At 43.0% G+C, this 21,976-nt stretch overlaps 1 protein-coding gene across 12 annotated transcripts in view; it reads left to right on the top strand.

Annotated features, from left to right (window-relative positions):
• Positions 1 to 21,976, top strand: part of sox5 (SRY-box transcription factor 5) — a 301,706-nt gene that overhangs the window by 254,670 nt on the left and 25,060 nt on the right. For 9 of the 12 annotated variants that reach the window (XM_050035821.1, XM_050035822.1, XM_050035823.1 and 6 more), the window contains 2 exons: positions 8,764 to 8,890; positions 13,029 to 13,114. In XM_050035821.1, the coding sequence (XP_049891778.1) occupies positions 8,764 to 8,890; positions 13,029 to 13,114 (213 nt within the window). The remainder of the gene's footprint in view (positions 1 to 8,763; positions 8,891 to 13,028; positions 13,115 to 21,976) is intronic. The other 3 variants (XM_050035826.1, XM_050035828.1, XM_050035818.1) reach the window with 1 other exon arrangement.

Raw genomic sequence — 21,976 nt, 5'->3', positions numbered from 1 at the left:
GTGTGTGTGTGTTTGTGTGTCTGCGTCCTTGGCTTTGTTAGGCCCAAACCCCCAAAGGCCTGTGAAGAATGCTTTCAACCGTCCACTTGGAAGAGGTGATGAAATGAAACGAATAATCAAGCTCATGAAAAAGAGAGGAGACTGACACACATCCCTCATGAAAGGGGGACAAATTATTTATTGTCCTCGCGTCCGGTTTCCTATTTTTTCTCACCCTGAAACCCAAATCAAGCTAGCGATATGCGTGTTAGCGTCCGCTATTTAGGCCAACGGCACTCGCCGAGTGTGGTGCAAGCCGACAAGCAGCCGAGTTCATTTACAGAGGCATGCATCACACAGCCCAAGCTAATGACAGCACACTGTATGAACAGGATACACACGCACACACCAGTCAGTAGTGTCCAGAAGTCACTGATTGGCTACTTTATCGTTCTGACTAATTGATTCTACCTGGAATTATCCATGAATTAGCATCAATTATGATCCATTAATTTGACCCCCTCACACACATACATGCAGTTACACACACACATTCACGTTTTACTTATTGAGGGACCTTTTATTCTGCAACATGTATTCCTAGTTTAACCTTCGATCTGTTCTTCAGGCCAAATTTAAACTAAACTTCACCTTTATCCAGACCAAACCTCTGATCCTTTGAACTTCCATGAGACAGATAGTCTGTGAAAAAAATGCATGTTCCTCCTCCTCTTCCTACTACTTCTAATGGCATTCACTAGAATCGACAACAGGGCACCAAAAACAACCAATCACAGCCGAGCAGTTTCTCACGCAGCTGGAAATCACTGCTCATCAGCTGCCATCAAACTGTCAAACGAGGCAGTGCTGATCAAATATGAATCAAGACTCTGTTACTGCATTTGCCTATTTTTTAGTATCAAATGTTTTCACAAACTTATTTTAGTGTACTGTTTAGCTGTAGAATGAGAAAGTGTCTAATCAAAACATGTTGGAAATAGCCTACCAAAGTACCAAGCAACACCCACAACCCAGACCAACTTTCTCATTTTACAGCTAAACAGTACACAAAAGTGTGGAGAAATAGGCAGTGCAGTAACAGAATCTTGATTCATATTTGATCAGCGCTGCCTATTTTGAGACCACAGTTCATGAGCAGTGATTGACTTGATAGACAGCTGTAATACACCCGGGATACGCTGCCTGCGTGAGCTTTGCTGTGCTGCTCAGGCGCAGCTTGTCTGCTGCTAATTGTTTCTGTGATATTTATTTCTGACTTACTAACTTTTAACTCCTGTTTACATTTCAAAATAAACTTCAGTATATCTGCAGTCAGAATTCCTGTTAACACAAGGCGTTTTATTGTAAAATATTTGCAACACCGTGTTGTTGACAATGCAGCAGCTTGCACGGATCCATACATGAGTGAAGTACTGGTGTGAACACGGCACACATGCGAGCTGCAGCATTTCATCAGGGTAGCTGTCACGTGCTGCTCACGCAGGCAGTGTGTCCTGGGCATTAGAGACTTCTCGGCTCTGATTGGTTGCTTTTGTTCACATACAGTTAAGCCACTGGAAGCGCTACAAGGCAATAAAGTACACAGAGGAATATGATTTTTTTTCCACGAATAATCTGTCTGATTTAGTGCTGTTGATGATAGAGACATTTTTAGCAAATATTAAAAAAAAAAAAAAAATTTTTTTTTTTTTTTTTATAGAAGTTACCAGCTACAGCTTCAATCCATATCTTTACCTGAAATCTGTAACTCAAACAACCTAATCCAGATTTTAATCTTAAACCTAATCCTAACTAGAGCCAGAAAAATGACCTCTACTTTGCAGAACTTGGTGCTCAATCTGAGGGTAAAACACGACTTGCTCTCTAAAGAATACTAAACAAGAACATGTGTGCTTATAAAGACACACAAAAACACACACACTCACACACACACTCCTACCCCCTGCTAGGGGCCTTCTTGTTAGGCTCGAAGGGGTGAGCACATTTCCTCAAACTTCCCTTTGCTTTGCCCCTCGTCTTCTCTCATTCTAATTAAACATCTTGTCTCCGAGGCTCCCTCCGGTGTTGCCGGGGACGACTGTTGCCGCCGCGCGGGGAAGCGCGACGGGGATGAAAGGAGCTCACCTGCCGAGCGGCTCAGGGCTTACCTTGAGAACACACACGCACATTTTTTTACAGAACAGAGGCGGCGCGCACACACACTCACGATGTATATTGAAACAGAGGGATGAGGGGACACGAGTGTGTCCTGCCTAATGAATCAAAACTCACTCAACCAAAACACACACACGCACAGTCGAGTGTGGGTCTCCGCTGGCTGTCTTTCATCTCATCAGGCGCCACTGTTTGCTATAGGTGGGGGACGGCGAAGCAGACTGAGAGAAAGAAAAAGTGAGAAAGAATCAGAAAACCAGTAAAGCCACCTGATGCTTTGACTAGTTTAAGAGAGGCCAGACGCTCTGGCGACAGCGGCTAACAAGCTCTCTATTAAGGCTAACCTACATTGGTAACTCAATCACACACAGACACACACACACTCACACACACTCCAAGTGTAATACTTGATGCTTCGGTCAACATTTTTCATTTTGTGGGAGAAACACAAAAGCAAAAACCCTAAAAAGCTTTTCATTCATTTCTACACAGTATACCACATGCACACACACACATACAACACACCAGCACCTCTGTACTCTGTGCATAGGAGCGGCTAACCCAATTGCCTGTGTAATTGTTTAATCACTCCCATTACACCGCAACCAGTGTAATTTGTGTTTTCCTTACGCGCTTTATGCATCGATGTGCACACACACACACACACACACATGCTCATAAACTGGACCACAACCAAGCAGCCATTCCCACTGAGACCCACCCTCTCTCACATGCTTTCTCTCTAATGTACTCACACACAGACATACCTGTGTGTGTGCATCCCGGCCGTTGTGGTGCCACCGGGACATGAACCTTGCCCCTACATTCGCAGCAGGCTGGCCTCTAATAGCCTCTGTCCATAGAAAGTTAATGGACTAATATTAAAAGCCAGCTCTCTCTTTGCCTCCCTCTCCCTCCAAATTAATTATTGGTTCTGTCGCTCGCACGTCCCTTCTTTAGCAATAGGTCATCCAGGTCTTGCATTAATTGCCGGAGCATATGGTCGCCAACAGATTTTAGCTGTGGGACTCGCACTTTAGCGGGGGCTATTTTTTTCGCGCGCTCAGATGCGAGCCATATTGTGCGGCGCTGGCAGCTATTGTTCGGCGCATTAACTTCATAGAGCTAATTACTCCCCAATAATAACTTTACCTTGGAGTTTTTAGCGCGCCGCGTGCCAACCAACCTGTTTCGCACCCCATATGTTAATTAGCGGCCACATCTTCATTATGCCGCAGCGGCGCTTTAAGTTCAAGCTGTGCCGCCTGGCGCGTGGTGAACGCAGCCTCGACTCGCTGCCAATTATCCAACTCTTGCTCCCCTCTCCGTCTCTCTTTCTCTCACTCTTTCTCCCTCTCTTGTTCATTCTGTTCGCTCTATCTGCTGTTTATTTCCTGAGAAGTTCTCTCGCCAGGGTGAATTGTCGACTTCTCTCTTTCTTTCTGTCCTCTTTGCCCCTGTGAAAGTTCTCAAGAAAAAAGTTTCACACGTTTTCTTTATATATATGTGATTCTTTTTCCATTCCGAGTGTTTTTCTTTGTTTTGCATTCAGTTATCACTGATTAGAGGATTATTTTTTTTTAGATGAGTTCCAGTTTTGTTTGTTTCAGGTTTCTTTTTTGGATCTGGAGGAGGGGTTTGGAGATAAAACGCAGAGCTCCTTATCCTCCACGTCGGCAGCCTACAGTAGCGGCAGTGTGATGTTTTGTCTGTGTGTGTTGTAGGTTTTCATGTTCGCTTTGGGCCTGATGTGAAAGAGAAGCTGAGGAGTGCGTTATTCCCCAAAGCGCCTGCTGTTTCAGATGTGCCTTTTCCTTTATGTGGGATCTGGAGATTGTCTGATAGATCTGGCCTCGCTCTCACTTTTCTCTGTTTCCCTCACCCTCACTTTCTCTCACAGGCTTTTCTTTCCTTCTGTCAATGCATCTCTTTGTCTCTGATTCTCATTCTCTGATTTGGGAGAGCTCTCTCCCTCTCTTTTATTCCTCTCGCTTTCAAAGTTTACACTGTGATCACGAGGCTAACACACAGAGCTCATAATCCACTTTAAGGTATTGCATTCTTGTGTATCCAATATTAGGAGAAATATCAGATTAAGTCATTTTGGAGATGGTGAAGGAATCTAAATGGGAAGGAATGCACAGGGGGGGCATGATGAGGGAGACAATATCATATGATCAGCTAGTGGACAAACTTCCTCACCCCTCCACACACACACACACACACACACACACACACACACACACACACACACACACACACACACACTTCAGACAGTTTTTGAGTCCCTTGTTTCTCCTGTTCCGCTCAACTTGCTCATGTTTTCTGCCTCATATGTGTGTGTATTACCGTTTGGAGGTCAGCGTGTGTGTGCCAGTGACCATGCTAGGCTAGTGCTCATCAGCTCAACAGCTGTTACACACAACTCAACTATCATAGCAGCACCATATGGGAGGGTATGATTCTCCATAAACCATTCTCTGTACGTTTCTGCTTTTTTTCTTCTTCTTTTGTGTCTTTCTCTCGGCTCCTTTTCTGTCGCTTGATCTTCTTATCCCATTGTGGAGACTTACATGTATTGTGCAACAGTTCTGCAGACTGATTAATATCTTCCTATTGTGCGCAGGCTTTTTGTTATGGGGTAGAAAAAGAGGCAGATATAGAGAGGAGAAGACTCTGCAAAGCCATCTGCACACGCACAGGCGTCATACAGTATATGTGCCAGTGTGTCTATGTACAGTATGTATGTATTACAGCTGCCATGGACTTACCTCCCCTCCTTTCCTTTCCTTTCCTTTCCTTTCCTTTCCTTTCCTTTCCTTTCCTTTCCTGTCCTTTCCTCTCTTTCCTTTCCTGTCCTCTCCTCTCCTCTCCTCTCCTCTCCTCTCCTCCTCCCCACGGTACATTACAGTATTGCTAGCCAGCTCCACTCCAGCATATGTCCAATTAGGCCTGAAAGGCAAAGCGGAACTGTTCTGTCTGTGATTCGTCCCTGCGGGGGTCCTGTCCGAGCGTCGCGCTGGAACGCCTCTCCCTTCTGATCGCGCGGCGCAGGCGGCACGGCGGTTTATGGTTAACCAAAATGGTGGAGTAATTATTGTTTTTGGTGTAAGGGGGAAACAGGAGCCGCTTCAAGAGAGCTGTATTCCCCTGCGCTGTGATAGTTTGATTACAGTGCTGCTGGCTGCCGCATGCCGACACACAGGAGCAGGAGGAGGGGGGGAGGAGGAGACACGCTCACACACAGAAACACACACACACACACACACACACACACACACACACACACACACACAGGTATTTACAGTACGCGAGCATGCGTACACCCAGGGAAACTTGAGTATATACACACAGGCAGGGAAAGCTGGGAGTGCTGAGATATTACCTGATTGTACCGCAGCACCGCCACATCCTTATGATTGTGCTGCCATTTCCAGCCATTTCCATCATTCCAGATCAATTTTCCCACATCAAACAGCTTTTACCTGCCCATTATCCTATTCAGCCATTACCTCTCTGCCCTCCTGACAAAATAAGAGAGGCAGAAGAAGGAGGAAAGCGGCAATGAGTTGTAAAGAGGGAGCACAGTGCTTTGCAGCCAGGAATACAGGTCAAAGGCCTAAAGACCCTGTCAGAGATTTGATTTAAAGGGGCACTCCACCAATTTTACACATGCAGTTAAGGTTACTCTTCACGTGGAGTATTGGTCAACCTTTGAAAAAACACTTATCTCCGGAGGAGCTTTCTCTGTCAAATACTCTGTGGTAACCAAATATTTGTCCAAAATCAAATACTTATTTGTCTCTGTAAATCAACTTCTAAGAGTTTTCCTGGTGTTTAACTGTAACAAACAAATATGCAACCTATGAACTGATGAGAAAGGTTTAATCTTTTACTGTTTCAAATAATGGACGTAGCCATCGTGAGGTCATCTATTGGTCTGTGTGGCCTACACACATTTTGAAGCCCCATGTTTGGCACTTTGGCCGTCGCCATCTAGGTTTTTTGGAGCCATAAGTGGCCATATTTGGACGAGACAAGATTAAACTGCTTTCTTAATTATGTTGCTGTGGCAATGTAATCAATGCCTCAACTGCCGCTCACAGACAACCTTTCTTTCAGGTAATGTAACACTCCATTCATCTACAGTGTAGACTTCACAACGGCGGTGGTTTGGGAGGATAGCGGGCGTACAAAGTGCAGGACCTTGACACCGATACAGACTGCTGTCGTTGGTTTAGGCAACAAAAGCCCTTTGGTTCATGGGAAGAATAATCATTTCAGTTAAATGTTAATAAAAAAGGTAATTAAAAAATGCTGTGGTCCCTGAAATATTTTACTGATACTTTCAGTATCAGCATTTTTGCGACTTGCCCGATGTAGAAAAAGTAATTTACTCGGCAGTCTGTTTTCCTCAGAGCCTATTTGCTGTTTCAAATTATTCATTCATTCATTCATTTTCCATAACCGCTTATCCTCCTTACACTGGATGAAAGACAGGGTACACCCTGGACAGGTCACCAGACTATCACAGGACTGACACATAGAGACAGACAACCATTCACACTCACATTCACACCTACGGACAATTTAGAGTCACCAATTAACCTGCATGTCTTTGGACTATGGGAGGAAGCCGGAGTACCTGTTTAAAATTAGTTGTATATAAACGTAATTCCTAGGACGAGAGGGCTGGGAGGAGTGAGGAGTAGATCTGACTTCAAGACTGTGGGAACACCTAGCAGACAGCTCATCACTCAAAGCGGCCATGCTCTAATTTATGCCTAAGTTAAAACCATAATACAGTTTTAAGGTGAGTTAAATTTACAGTTGGAAGTTGTCATGAAAAGGGAAATTAGCTAAAGCAACCAAAAGCATTTTTGTACCAGGCAGTAAACGTGAATTTCTGCTGTTAAGTTCTGCATTTTAACATGGGGGTCTATGAGGATTGACTCCCTTCTGGAGCCAGCCTCAAGTGGCCATTAGAGGAACTGTAGTTTTTGGCACCTCTGCATTGGCTTAATCTTTCAGTCTTGGAGGTTGCTGCTTAGTTTTACCAAGTCTCTAAAGACATCACAGGTGCATGTACAACACTTCTGTCAAAAGTTGGAAAGTTTGTTCCCACACACCTGTTTTTACGGCATTCTTTAAACACACACATAACTGATCTCAAGCCGAGACCCTGAAAATCTGAAAAGAAGCAAAAGAAATCATTTGCAGTTTGACTGAGGTATAAAAAGCATTGTATTGATAAAGAAAAGGAGGACTTGAGAGATGAAACTGTTTAGATAAGTGTTAGATAAGTGATTATATCGCAGGACATGTCTCTTCTTTCTCTTTTCATTTCAGCACAGTGTAGGCGTTGCATTGTTGTATTGTTGCCATGCCCAAAGACTCAAAAGCAAAACTGGTGGCTACTGAAAACTCCACACTGTATTTTCAACTAAGTTAATTAATGAAAATAACAGAACTGACATGATGGACCTTTGAAGCTAAAGAGTTACTGGGGCCCTGTTGCAGTGATGTTTCTCAGTAGGAAACACATTGATTTTCTTGTATTGACAAGAAAATTTACATTTTGGAAAATGGCTTAAAATTTGCACAATTATTGGCTGGAGCTCCTTCCCTCCGCTCATATTTGCGGTTTCTCTATCCTCCCAGCATTACACCTCAGCTTTACAGCTTGATAAGATTCCTCGTTTTCCTCCCCGTCTCACCTTTTCCCACTCTCCCTCTCCTCCTCACTTCCTCTCCTCGTCTTCTCCTATCTTTCCTCTCAAACTGTCAGTCAGTCCATCACACGCGAGTCTTTGTGCGTTGTTTTTGGCAGAACGCTGTTTAGTGCAACCATCTGTCTCCTACTTCTCTCTCTTTCTGTCTCCCTCTCTCTCTCTCTCCTTCTCTCCCTCTCTGTCTCTCCCTCTCCCGTCGTCCCTGCCAAAGCCACCCATCGTAGGAGCTTTTTTCTGCTTCTCCTTTTAAAATCCTGGAAACCTTGTGAAGTCGTATGGCTCTCTGCCGACGGGCGCGCAGAGAGGGTTGTGTCTATGTGTGTGCATGTGTTTGTGTGTGTTGGTGTGTTTTGGTGGTGGGGGGGGGGGGGTATTGATGTGGGGAGAAGGGAGAGAACATCATCTTCCAAATAAAAGGAAAAGGCCAGCTGTTGTGCGAGTTTAGTGAACTGTTCTCATGACTTGCTTTTTGTCTTTGAATCCAGACGATGGAGTGTTTAGGGTCTGAGTGTGTGTGTGTGTGTGTGTGTGTGTGTGTGTGTGTGTGTGTGTGTGTGTGTGACTTCATTGCAGACTGATGTCATATGTGTGTCCCATATGTATTACATGAATATATGTATACGAGCCTGAACGCATATGATTCTAAGAAATTATAATGATGTAATTCAGATGTAACTGGTACTTAAGGCTGTTCTGGGATCAGTTACAAACACACAGCTCTATTTTTAGCCCTATTCTTCATGGCTATGGGTGGTCATTGAAAAAGATGCCAAAGGTACTCATGTTCTCTTCTCTTTTTTTCTCGCTTCTTCCTCCTGTCTTCCTCTGTGCCTCCGTCTCCCTCCTCCCTCCCCCCTTCCTCTCCCTCCTTCCTCAGCAGGTCCAGGGCCAACTCCCTCCGCTGATGATTCCCGTCTTTCCTCCAGACCAGAGGACTCTGGCGGCGGCTGCAGCCCAGCAAGGCTTCCTCATGCCCCCTGGCTTCAACTACAAGCCTGGCTGCAGTGAGTAATGTCCACACACGCACACTCATAAACAGGCGCAACTTTTTTAGTATAAAAGTACCTTTTATTTGTGGTGTTTCAAATGTTTTTCACCAAGCAAGGTAGAGTCTGACCGTTTTCCCACACAAGGAGTCGGATTGTTTCCCAAAAGAGGAGCTCGCCCCTACAACAACATCTCTCTGCTAATAGAAAAAAACAGTCCAAATACACCCTTCCTGTTTACACTCTCGATCTCTCTCTCTTTATCTGTCCCTCTCTGGCTCAGTCCTTTTGGCTCCATCCTTTTGTCTTGTCTATTTTTTGATGTATAAAAGCAACAAAATACAGGCGTCCTGCAGGACATGTTTTTTTTTTTTTTTTTTTGCTTCTTCTTTTTTTTTTTTTTGGCTATCACGCTCCGGCTGTGTGGCAATGTGTTGTTTACCATGATAGAGAGAGAGAGACAGAGACAGAGAGGGAGAGAGAAAGAGGGGTGGGTGCTTGCCAGGGGATGCTGGGAATAAATGCACGGCAGGGGGGGTTAGCAGAGGGGGTGTGGGGGGTGGTAATGTGACCTGCCCCAGGTTCTCCTCACATTAACACGAGAAGCAGCCAGAACATGTTTCCAACACAGCCCACACACACTAACACACATAGACACACACAAACGTCCAGGCAGCCAGAGAATGCTTTGTGATATCACAAACACAAAAAAAAAAAAAATACTCAGACACAGATACGAGAGCGTGCACACCAGCTCGTGCACGTCCAGTCCCGCTCCCCTCCCCTCACCCCCCCACCCCCTTAGAGTTTCACAGCTTCCCAAACAAGTCCATTCCATTTTAATTAGTGCCATCTTCACCCACGCCCACTGCCCACGTAAATACCCTGTCAAGTGGTGGGCTTGTCTTTTCACTGCCTCCGCCAACTCCAACCGGACTGGCACTCTGCGCCAGGCTGAGCCGCCCCTGAGAAAACTCTCTGGCAACTTTCAAAGTTGTTGTGAGTTGATGTAGTTTGGTGCCACAGCTCTAAATAGGACATGTGTAGCATTGTGCTCTGACATATTCTCACGCCGCTTCATAGCTTTGAAGATATGAATAGATTTTATCCGCACGTCGATTTCTGTGCACTGTTTGAACACTTGTTGAACAGTAACACAATTCTTCTGTCATCCAAGCCGCTGACACAGTGTGAAAGAGCTAAAGATAACTGTTTAAGTTTTGTGAAGACTTTTTGTTTTCTGTTATGAATATTGAAAACTTAATTACTTCTTAATAGCACTGCATTTTCAGGTATGATATGTTCATATTTTTCTTTCCCAAAAGCTGACTTTGAGGCTGATTTTCACTTTTTTCTCTTAGTCCCAAAAGTACGGAGCCCCCAAAGTCCCAAAAGGTGAAGTTTTTCAATCTTGTGCACCAAAGTTATGTAGGGGCTCCGTACAAAACCTGGGTGCTTAAATAAGATGAAAAAAATAAATAAATAAATATATATATATATATATATATATATATATGTATACATGCAACTCAGTTCCCAGGTCAGACAGTTTTTAGAATGCTGTTAAAATTACAAAAGCATTTGTTATTCCACAAATGGTGTCTGCTGTCAAATTCTTGGGTTTCATGTCATTTCCAAACATCTTAGAGGTGACACTGAAACACAATTGAAAGGGGCATTCTAGTTTTTAGCATTGCACTTTCGAAAAGCTGAGTAACTCACAAGAGACAGACTGAAAAAAATCTGCAATAGCAGCTTCTCTAAAATGGGACAAACTCCAGAAACACTGGATCCTACATTTCCCATAATTCAGCCCAATAGCTTCATTCCACACTCCCTGCAACATCATCAGGATTGTTTTCCTAAACTTTAAGCTCCCTTCAGAGCCGCATAAGGCAGTTTAGTAGTTATCCTCATGACAAGTGAACTGAACTTCATGTTAAGAATCTGTGTAGTGCCCCTTTAAGAATTTAAAAAATGCATAATTGTGCATAAATTGACACCACAGGGACATCGATGACGTTTTTGCCTATCACTTCCCTTGATCCATCTTCTTCTTTGTCAGTGAGAAATTTCATCCTCGTCCACCGAGGTCACTGTCCCCAAGCCAAGAGCAACATGTTTGCTTTCCTCCGTCCTTCTCTCTTTTGTTACAGCGACCCCCAGGAGGAGCATAAATATCCACCCAGCTCATGTTTGTCTAGGGAGCGAGGAGAAAAAGACCCATCTCCTAGAATACACAGTCCTGAAATAATTCTTTAATCCCTCCTGCCCTCCCTCCCCGCTGGAGAAAAGAATGTCTCAGCTTCACTTTTTTTACAGAGTTATATGGGAAAATATGTTGGAAGGAAAGTCTTGGCTTATGCCAAGCACAAACACACACATTTACATGGGCACGCACATGCACAATAGCAGGTCCCGATACGGCCAAGAAGCTGACCGCTGTGCTAAAGGTTCAGGTCAGAAATGCAAGGTCAAGCCCTGAGAACATTCCCAAGTTATTCTCCATGAAGAAAAGAGTGTCCTCGATGTGATACTAGTATAAATTTTGACCTCAGTGTACGGTATTTTGGTTAGTAGTCATGTCCAAATGTAAATCAGAGCTGTCAACAGGCAGGTTTTGTTCAATATGTCTCCTCTTCTTCACCCTCCACCTCCTCCTCCCCTCATCCCTGACCTTTCTCTCCCTTCTTCTCTGTCTTTCTCCCTCTCGCTCGAAGTAATTACAGCACGGCCTATCTGCACCTGGTCACTAATAAACCGCACTCGTCCTTTTCTCTGTCTCCTTCTCCTGCACTTCTGTCATCTCCTCCGCCCTGTTCGTCCATCAATCTCTTGATTTATCATTCCTGACAGAGAGGAGGGGAGGACGGGATAAAGGTGGAGAGTAAGTTGTGAAGAGAGAAAGATGACAACAAGAAGGACATAAGGAGAGAGAAAGTGGGAGACAGATGAGAGAAACTGAAAGCAGCCGTCTCCCAACAAAGCAGGAGAACAGACAGTTGAGGGGAGAGGAGAAAAAAAAAGAGAGGGAAGAGAGAGCAGCAATCGGCAGTGGCGGCTCTTAATTACGGCGCTGGGGCCAGCTTTATCAGAATCCCCTCACCTCGCTGCTCTTTGTCAGGGGGTATTAAGGAGGAGGACACACAATCAGGCTTTTCATTAAGGCCCTACCGGCAGCACACACAAAGGACGGCTTTAACAGCTGCAGAGAGGGACTCAGGTGGTGGTGGTGGTGGTGGGAGGGGGGGTGATGGGGGTGAAGCGAGGGTAGGAGATGGACGAAGGTGGGATGAGAGGGAGGAGAAAAACAAGAGGATGAGGGGAAAGGGAGGGGGGATGCAGAGACAGAGATATGGAGGATGAGGGAGAGGAAGGGGAGACAGAGGGTGAGGCATGATTGTAAAATGGGTGAGAGAAGAGAGGGATGCTATGGAGAGGGGATACTAGTGTGTAAAAATCAAGCAGCAACCACCAAGGCTGACAAAATGAAGCCAACACGGAGTGTCAAAAACCGCAGTTCCTCAAATGGCCACATGAGGCTGGCTCCAAAAGCGAGCACTTTCTTAACAAAATAAAGGTGGCATAGCAAGCCACAGCAATCATTTATCATCACTGTTATATAGCGGTTGATCGTCGTCTGCTTAGAGGGTAAGGAGCTCGCAGGCCTTATTGTAGAGTTAGCTGCTAACTGCTGCTAGCTGCTTTGCAAGCAGTGGGTCGCACACATAAAACGATGTCAGAATGTCGCACCTGTCCCATCAATGGTCCTATCCTGCTGGCTATCCCTTTCATGCAGACATTAATTTGGCACTGTCAGCTTAAAGGTGAGACAACTCTGTCCTCCCATTCCATGACCGTACCCTTTATACAAAACTACGTGGCAGAATGACGGCACGACATTCCCGCCTTAAACAGGCAATGTTAGAGTGTCAGATTCACCCCACATTCACTCCCCGCTATAGCTCCAACCTCTCGTCCAAATAGGGTCACTTCTGTCTCCAAAACCCAAGATGGCAGCAGCCAAAACAGAAGACCACAGACAAAGGATGTCACAATGGCTCTATCCATTATTTTTGTACAGTCTAACATAAAAACGTACCAGAAACAATCTCTGATATGCTTAAAAAATGTGATCTTCTCTGGTTTTCTTCAGGTGACCCCTACCCTCTCCAGCTCATCCCTACAACAATGGCTGCTGCCGCAGCTGCCACACCAGGCCTGGGACCCCTACAGCTCCAGGTAAGATTACAGCATCTGAAGATGACCTTGCGGAAACCAATTTAGGGAGCAAAAACCTCAAGTAAATCACAACAACAACTAGACATCTTTGAATATCACAGATTAAAACATTCAGTTTTCCTTTTCACTTGGGTGGTCCTATTGGGAATAAATCCCCCGACAGTGTTCACACCACATACTGCCCACTGAGCTATACAAGACCACAAACACAGCCACGGGGGGGTGCAAAGCTGTCACTTTCAGCCCGAGTGTGGACAGTGAAGTGATCCCATAAAAACATGATCGTCATGATCAGAGCTCAGAAAATCACACAGAACTGACAAGTGTAGCCCTCACCCCCTGGCTTTGTCCTGCAATATTCAGATTGACTGTCAAAGCTAATGTGTGGGTGACGCTGAAGAGATTTCAATCTCTTTTAACAGCACAGAGGCATCTTTGTATGCACTTTAACTTTTAGGTTTATCATCATGAACAAAATGATAAATACAATAGAAGTAGTGGTGGAATATAATGAAGTACACTTACCCAAGTACTGTACTTATGTACAATTTGGAGGCACTTGTACTTGAGTATTTCTACTGTATGCTATTCTATGCTTTTATACTCCATTATATTTTGGAGGCAAATATTGTACTTTGCAGATTCAAATTCATTATTAATACAAAATACAATAAACTAATAAATGATTATGTATTGTACCCAGCAGTATACAAAGTACTTAAGATGAGCTCCACCTTTTCCAACTGCAACATTGAACATATATGAACATATTAATGTGTCACTAGTTATAACTCAGTAATGTAATATATGTATGAATCTGAAATGACCTATTCTACATAATAAATGCTTTTTCTTTCAGTAATTTTACTTTATTTAAATGCTAATACTTTTTTACTTTTACCTGATTATGATTTTGAATGCAGGACTTTTACTTGTAACAGAGTATTTTTACAATATAGTATTGCTACTTTTACTCAAGCAAAATATCTGAATACTTCCTCCACCACATTACAGGCACCTGAACACCAAGAGAGACATTTTAAGCAATATTTACTCTCTGCTTTCAGGTATAAAACAAATAAGAAACTTCACTGTGATGGATTATACATCCTGCAAGTTTTATGCCTCCAAAACCTAATTTTCAAACAAGTGGAAAAACAGATTTGTCTCTATAAAACTTAACTTATAAGTACAAAAGTGGTCAGTATGTGTTCTTTTTTGACAAGTCAACTCAATTTTATTTTCCAAAAATAAGTAATTAGTATTAGTAATAAATTGTGACATTAATCCTATGTGCAAACTTGAACTCAACTAGATCTTATTTTCAAATTAAAGTGACTGACACAGAATAAAAAACAGCTCGAACAGCTCACTTTATGTGAAAGTCCATGGTATAAGTTGGCAGTCTGAAAAACATTTGAGTAAAAATCCTTTATTAATACAGATGACAAACATGTTTCAACTTTAACAGTCTTCATCAGAGTGTAAAATCTGCAAAAAATGTGCTATTTATATGTCCAAAAATCATTTAAAAATGTTAACCTTATATGCAGACACTTGACTTTTGTCTTTAAACTGCAAATGTCTACAGTTAGGGTAAGATTAAAGACCATCCCAGCTTTTTTTTTTGGGTCATTTTTTAAATGTGACAGGAGGTATGAAACTTGAAAAATGCTATTGTAACAGAGAGGTTAACTTTTAACAGAGAGGTTAACTTTCCTTTGAGTAAACATCTGACAGTTTTGAACAATCGAAATTTAAGAGGTCGGCCCATATGTACGTCATAAGTACAAGAAAGTGGTCTGCTTGTTTTCTTTGCTGCTATGTCATAAATTTGGAGGCCAAACGATGAATAAGCCAGGAAGCAGAAAGAGAAGACAGAGACCGAGAGACAAAACCACAGAGAGGTAAAACAGTAAAAACAAAACATCTGTTATCCCGCTTATAGGGAGGATGAGTCTGACTTTGGTTCTTTTCCTGTCTGCATATTTACAATAAGTGGCCTATCGCTTGGTAATCCTGACCCCACGGCTCGTACGCTCACTCTCTCGCAGGCAAACACACGCGACTAGACCTCACATACTTCCACTCGGATCCACGTGGGCTTCGGGGGCCCCCTCTCCCAGGGGTTAAGAGCCTGCGCGGGCGTCCCCCCGGTTGCCTGTCTGAAACACATTAACCTCCCGTGTTGGGCTCGGCCTCTCTACAGGCTGCACTTGGCCCTCATGTCTCCTTGACACGCATTATCATAAAATATGACACACATGAATATCTGAGAGAAACAGCTGCATTGACACACATATTTCCATGTGCATCTTTTTCACTTACTGTTCACACACGAGGGGAATGATGTGAAAATATGGGTTAAAGGTTAGTCAGAGTGTGTGTAATACATTTGCACCTGTCAGCCAAACGTGCTGCCCCATATGCTAGACACTGCAGGGAGAACAGAAAAGCTGTGTAATTCTATCATGGAGAACGGACCCCGCTGTCGTCACTGATTTCATTATTACTCGTGTGTGTGTGTGTGTGTGTGTGTGTGTGTGTGTGTGTGTATGTGTGTGAGCACATTTGTGTGTTTAGCCTGAGAATAATGTCCTCTGTGCTGTTATCACTGCTTCAATCTAGCCGTCCATATGTTCGACTGTGTTCAGACACACTCAATCTCCAGTTGAACGGCTTTGTCCACCTTGCAATTGGATTTTTTTTTTTTTACCAGCAGGGAGGGGTGAGAGGACACAACAAGTGCAAAAAAACATCTCACTAGCAGATTTCTTTCTTACAATCCTCCCAGAAAAACACAGTCTCACACACACACACACACACACACACACACACACACACACACACACACAAACACGCACACACAAACACAGTCACACATTGAGATTAAGGCTTGTCAAAAAGAAACGGATTTGCCCGGGCTAACACAAGTACAGATGTCTCAATGTGGATGGATTTCCTTTGGGATCGTCTCTGCGCCCTCATTTGATAAGGAGGTGTTTCTGTCGCTGAGACGAGACATGACAGTTAGCTCGGGCCTTGGGTCGCCACGGCAACACAGTGGTTTGGCGGAGAGGACACAAGTGAACCCACTTGGCCAAGACACACACAAATAGAGGGAGAAAAAGAAAGATTTTCTGAAAGAGTACACGGTGAACTTCGCAGCTGCTGCCAAGAGTGCATGGACACGTGCTGACAGTTATTTCAACTTGTGGACATTTGACCTACACACATTAACACACATAGACATTAGAATGTGTAGTGCAATTATTTGTATGCGATTAATGTTTAGCAGTAATATTTTCCTCATATACGCTGCATCATATCTTTCCATATACTGTGTGGCACAAAAATGTTGACTTTAAAGAACTACATAAAACAGCCATAATTATAGATAAAATCCAATATAATCTGTGTTTTTTGGTTTTTTTAAAAGTTGATGAATCTAGGTCCATTTTTTTCAGTTCACATAGGAACAATATAACCCTTAAAGGGACAGTTCACCCCAAAATCAAAATTAGATATTTTCTCTCATACTGGTAGCACTAATATCAATCTTGTTTAGGTGTGAGATGCAGTTGACCGTAGAGATGTCTTCCTCCTCTCAATTACAAAGCTGGGTTTCCACTTAACACTTTCAATACAGTACCCTTGAAACTATATGTAACCTGTACAGACATGTTCCTATCTGTATTGTGTTTCCACCACAGACAGTATTCTTAATGAACCGATGATGCAGAGGAATGTCTGGTCCTCACTGATCATCCATAGAGCGGGGTTGCACAACATTTTCAGAACAAAAAAGAACAGGCTGGAGTCTCCAGAGTCTCTGTTGCAATCAATGGGATATTTAAAAATAGCGTCCTTGTCGATCAAGAGTGTTGATTGACTAATCAATGAACTGTAGTGTTTTTTGCTCCACCTTTTAGTAAAGGATCATTGTACTAGGCACCATTACAGAAGGATATAAAAAAGGGGATGGAAAGGGATGGCTCTGTAGGTACCATCCACATCTTTTGACAATGGAAACGCAAAATAATAGCTGCTGTAATGTGTAAGGAACCAAACTGAACTGGACTGCTTGGAACTAGATGGCACTCTGCACCAAAAAATACATTAGGAAAATTCAACAGCAATGTCTCTTACTTGAAATCATGACATAGAGAGATAATCCAGACCTTGTTGTGAGCAGTTTCATGTAGGAACTTTTTTTCTTTCTACCGAACTACACCCACCAACCTTATCACCGTGCAAAAGGAAGCATGCATCTACTGCTACCTCACCTAGCACCACTGAGCTAGCTAACGTTACAGCTCAGCCGAGGTGGTCAGCATTAATGTTTACATCTTGTGCTGTCAGAAACATTAGCCCCTCGCCCATGAGTAGATACATGCTTTGGTAGTTTAAAGGTGTGGAGCATTTTTTTTTTTTTTTTTTTCAAACAAATAAACCACTGTCGGGTGTCACTTCCCAACTCTTGGAGCCGTGTCTAGGGACTGCCTGTAATAATACGATTAACATTTCAAGTAAAGTATACTACACAGTTTTGTTTGTATTATATTGTGAATGGTCATGGAAATTTTATAACAGGTCCTTGAAAAGTCATGAAAAAGTTCTGAAATTTGGGATCCCTGACAGTACAACATTAAAGCTGCACCTGGCACCTTGCCACTAAACAGCAGTTTAAATTTTAATAATTTCTTTAACCAGAGGTCATGTAATGGTCTTTCTCTGAGCAACATGACTGGTAATTTATTTTGTACTTTGCCCCTAAATTTTGATTCATACATCACTAAACAGGATTAAAGGGGCAATACAGCAATTTAGTACCACATGTGTTGTTGGGGACCTTTCAAGAGATTGATTTGTTTTTTGTTTTTTTTAAGGAATGACCAAAACTGAAGCGACAGAGCCTGAAATATCCTAACTGAAAGGGGAATGATGCCCATTTTTCTAATTCATATATATTTGTATGGGCTAAGACAGTCCAAACATATCAGTAAACATGAACAACTCTCTCCCAAATCACTAGAGTGCTTAAACTCAAATTGGTGATGTCAAAGGATATAAAGTCTGGAACTGCTCCATGGACAATGCATTGGGCAGGATGTTAAAGATGACATGGAGAGCACCAAGGGGAAAATTCTGAGTATATGAGTACATTTTCTGTTTCACAAATGAGAACATGAAATTGGACCTAAGCGCAATTGGGTATAAAAGAGAAAACATCTTGTGGGTCCACAAAATCAGGCTCCAGTTCATTGTCCGTGGAGCAGCTCCAGTGTAAAATTGGTGGAGTGCCCCTTTAAGATCTAGACTTGCACAAATTGAATATGGACAAAATCTACAACATTTAATTTATAAGCTGATACAATAGGTGTATACTCCATGAAAAAACACTCACATTTATGAACTGAAAGTTTAACTTAATGGGGGTCCTGATATTACGCCAAACCATTTTACAGAATCCACATCTCAGTCCCACTTGTTGTGATAAATTTGGAAATGTCTCTTTATTTGTGAACTGTACAGACATAAAAGAGGAAATCAGTGAGTAACTTTGGCTTCTGTCCTGATTACACTGTGAAAATGGTATACATAGAAAGAAAAGAGATTTTGAGTAAAACTCTCAACAGCATGGCTTGGAGTTAAGTGCAGTTCTTGGAAAAATGTATTAATCTCTCAATGATTTAAAGCTCTTTCTATGTGTAAAACATCCTCCATAGAATTCAACAGAGTAGCTCTTACAGTCAATGGGAGCTTAACACAGAATCCTTCACAGACGGTTTTCAAGGCAATGGAGGCTTTGGAGTGTACAAGGTTGGCATTTAGCATCTTAATCTGGGGGATGAGTGTGACATTGTGCATTAGAGCATGTTAATCTGGCTCCCTATTGACCCTTGATATCATTGATATCATCCACAAATAGACTGAGAAGGACAGACAGAGAGCTGAAAAATGAAAAGAAAAATGCACTTATCCAGGCAAGAGCTCGGCGATGAAGGTGAAAAGGCAGAGGTACCAGAGAGGTATTTAGAAGGATGATCAGTTAAAGGATAAACAGAGAGAGATGGGGGGAGGTGGAGGTAAATGGAGGAGAAAAGTGTGGATGTGTGTTAGAGATTAAATGTGTGCGTGTGCTGCGTGGCATAAAGAGGGTCAATGGCATGGGTCAGGCATCATATGGAGAGGCAGATGTTGGAACATATTGTCCTGGATTACCGCACTGTACACCGGAGACATGGACGGACGAACAACGGACAGGCGGTTAGAGGGAGGGAGAGGGAAAAAAGAGACAGGAACGGATGACAGAAGGTAAATGAGAAATCAATCGAGCAACTCGTTTCTCCACAAAACCTTATCTGGAGGAGAGAAAAAGCGTGGCAAAGCATTTTCTAAGATGTGAGAATTGCTTCAGTGTCGGTATCTTCTCCTCGGTGTTAAAGGCTTCTCGGAGTTGCAAGGAAATGCCATTTTGTGATAGCAGCGTGGGATCAATGTGAAATCAATAGGCAACAGAGATAGGTGACTATAGTTAGGCAAATTCTGCCTCACCACCTCCAAACACTTAATGAGTAAAGGAAATGTAAATGTACGAGTCTATATAATCCTCCATGATATAGTATTGGTGTAAAAGTGTGTTTTTTACTTCACTGGCTGTCAGTTTTTGTATTCGGTCTTGAAATTGTGATGAAATTCCAAAGCCAAACATTTAGCATGAAGCACATAGCGAAAACTAACTTACTCTTTGTTCTTTTCAGCTGTCTATAGCTAGCACAAAGAAAAAAATACCTCAAATACTTGAGATGTTTGTTGTTTGAAAAAAAAAAAAAAACTTCTATTTTTTTTGTTGGGTTAGTCCTTAAGTCTGTGCCATAAAGGTATAAGGAAGGCATTGTAATCATTGTATGTACTCTATGCCACTGTATTCATCTTTCTCTGCTGGTTGTTGTGATTTTTGATGTTGCGTAGCTTTGTCACAGATACATTTTCAATTACTCAAATGGGGCTCAGAAGAGACACAATCGAAAAAGAAAACGTAAGATGGTTTGTGACGTTGACTGTTTTAAAGTCGTTCAGTCTGTCATTACACATCTTTGATTAAGCACAAATTACAATACAAATGTATGGAACAACCTTTAAAATAACCTTCTTTCACATAAAAACATTTTCTTTTAAATGACTGCTTCAAAAGTTTTTTCACTGTATATAATACATCAGAATTCCTTCTCGAATAACTTTGCTATATTGCTGTGAAAACATCAACAAATATCTCCTTCAAGCAGCTGTATTCATTGGAGTTTCTCGCCAAAAACTACATTTTACATGACTGTATCTGAACACACCATGAGAACATTATAATGTCACTTAATCTAATACTTGTTTTTACCAAAGAGAGCTTGAACACATCAAAATGCAGCTCGATGCAACCTCCGTCAGCAGTTAGCTCGCCCACTAGCTGATAACTGCTAACAGCTAATGTTAGATAGATAGATAGATAGATAGATAGATAGATAGATAGATAGATAGATAGATTTTACTGCATCCTTTCGTCTTGATGGCGTCCTAGGGAAGAGCTTTGTTCATCCCAAACACATCTTCTGTTGTCCCTGGGACCACGGGATGCTATTAGTTTCAAGCTCTAGCCGGCGCTAACCTGATGTGGCACGATGGAAAAACATTGGCCACTGGTGAACGTCATCGTATGTGCCGATAGGCTGATGGCAGTCAACAAGGCGGATATCGGCCAGTACCTATTTACAGCCAATAATCGGCATCCCTACTCACTATCAGTCCACACTTATTCCGTCTGTTTTTGTCTTTCAGCATCAAAACACACTGCAACTCGAAAAAACGTGATTAGACGGACAGGAAGTCAGATAGACAGACAGACAGACAGAGGAGAATCCATTTAGATCCATACAATAGTCCTCAGTGTCCGTGTAAACAATAGAGCTCAGACTGCTCTGAAGCGCCGCTAACTCTGACAACAAAGACCAGGCGGGCTGGTAATCTGACTAAAGCTGCAGATTATTGACCAAGACTCACATACACACACACACACACACACACACATAGATCCCCCCTGCTAAAATGACAGGAGAAACAGTACGACTGAGAGAATGGACACAACCCAGTGTGTGTTTGTGAGCGCATACACACTCAGTGTCAATAACACTAATACCAAGCAATCACCCCATGTCTTCGCTCAGAGGAACACCAATAGTCACACATCACCTTTTCACCTCTTGTCAATAGAGCTCAGGCCGCACATGCTCAAACACACACACTTACACACACACACACACACGTATAGAAACACACACAGTGGGGTGTCATGTGACAAGCACACGCTGACCACTAGACATGCTCACGTGCACACACACAAACATATGCAGATGTGTTGGTCTCACATTAGGGGATTAGAAGCAGAAAGAGTGAGGAGCAGGTCTTAACACACACACACATTCACAGGGACACACACGGCTCAGCTCAGCGGTATGCCCGGCCAGTGAGTGACATTTCAAATTCTTTAGTCTCATCCTGCAACTACGATTGCATTCCCTCACCCCTCACTCATTGTGTTGCTCCGTGTGTGAGTGTGCGTCTGCGCCCGTGTGTGTGTGTTCCCTCCTCCGGTCACCCCAGGGGGCTTTGCGCTGTCACTTCCTGTTTGTTGACATGCATGTCGTTGTGGCGACGCTCTGGGCGTGCTCCACAGTGCTTCTGCCCTCTGTACTGTGTGTGTGTGAGTGTATATGAGTGTGGTGTGTGTGTATTTGTGCATAAGTGTGTGTGTCATCGCTCGCCGGCCCATTGAGCGGGGCTTTGAGTGACGGGAGCTGGCCTTGTAATGGA

Source organism: Epinephelus moara, chromosome 23 (genome assembly GCF_006386435.1).
Source record: "Epinephelus moara isolate mb chromosome 23, YSFRI_EMoa_1.0, whole genome shotgun sequence".
Taxonomy (NCBI): domain Eukaryota; kingdom Metazoa; phylum Chordata; class Actinopteri; order Perciformes; family Serranidae; genus Epinephelus; species Epinephelus moara.
This window is presented reverse-complemented; position numbering and strand designations above follow the sequence as displayed.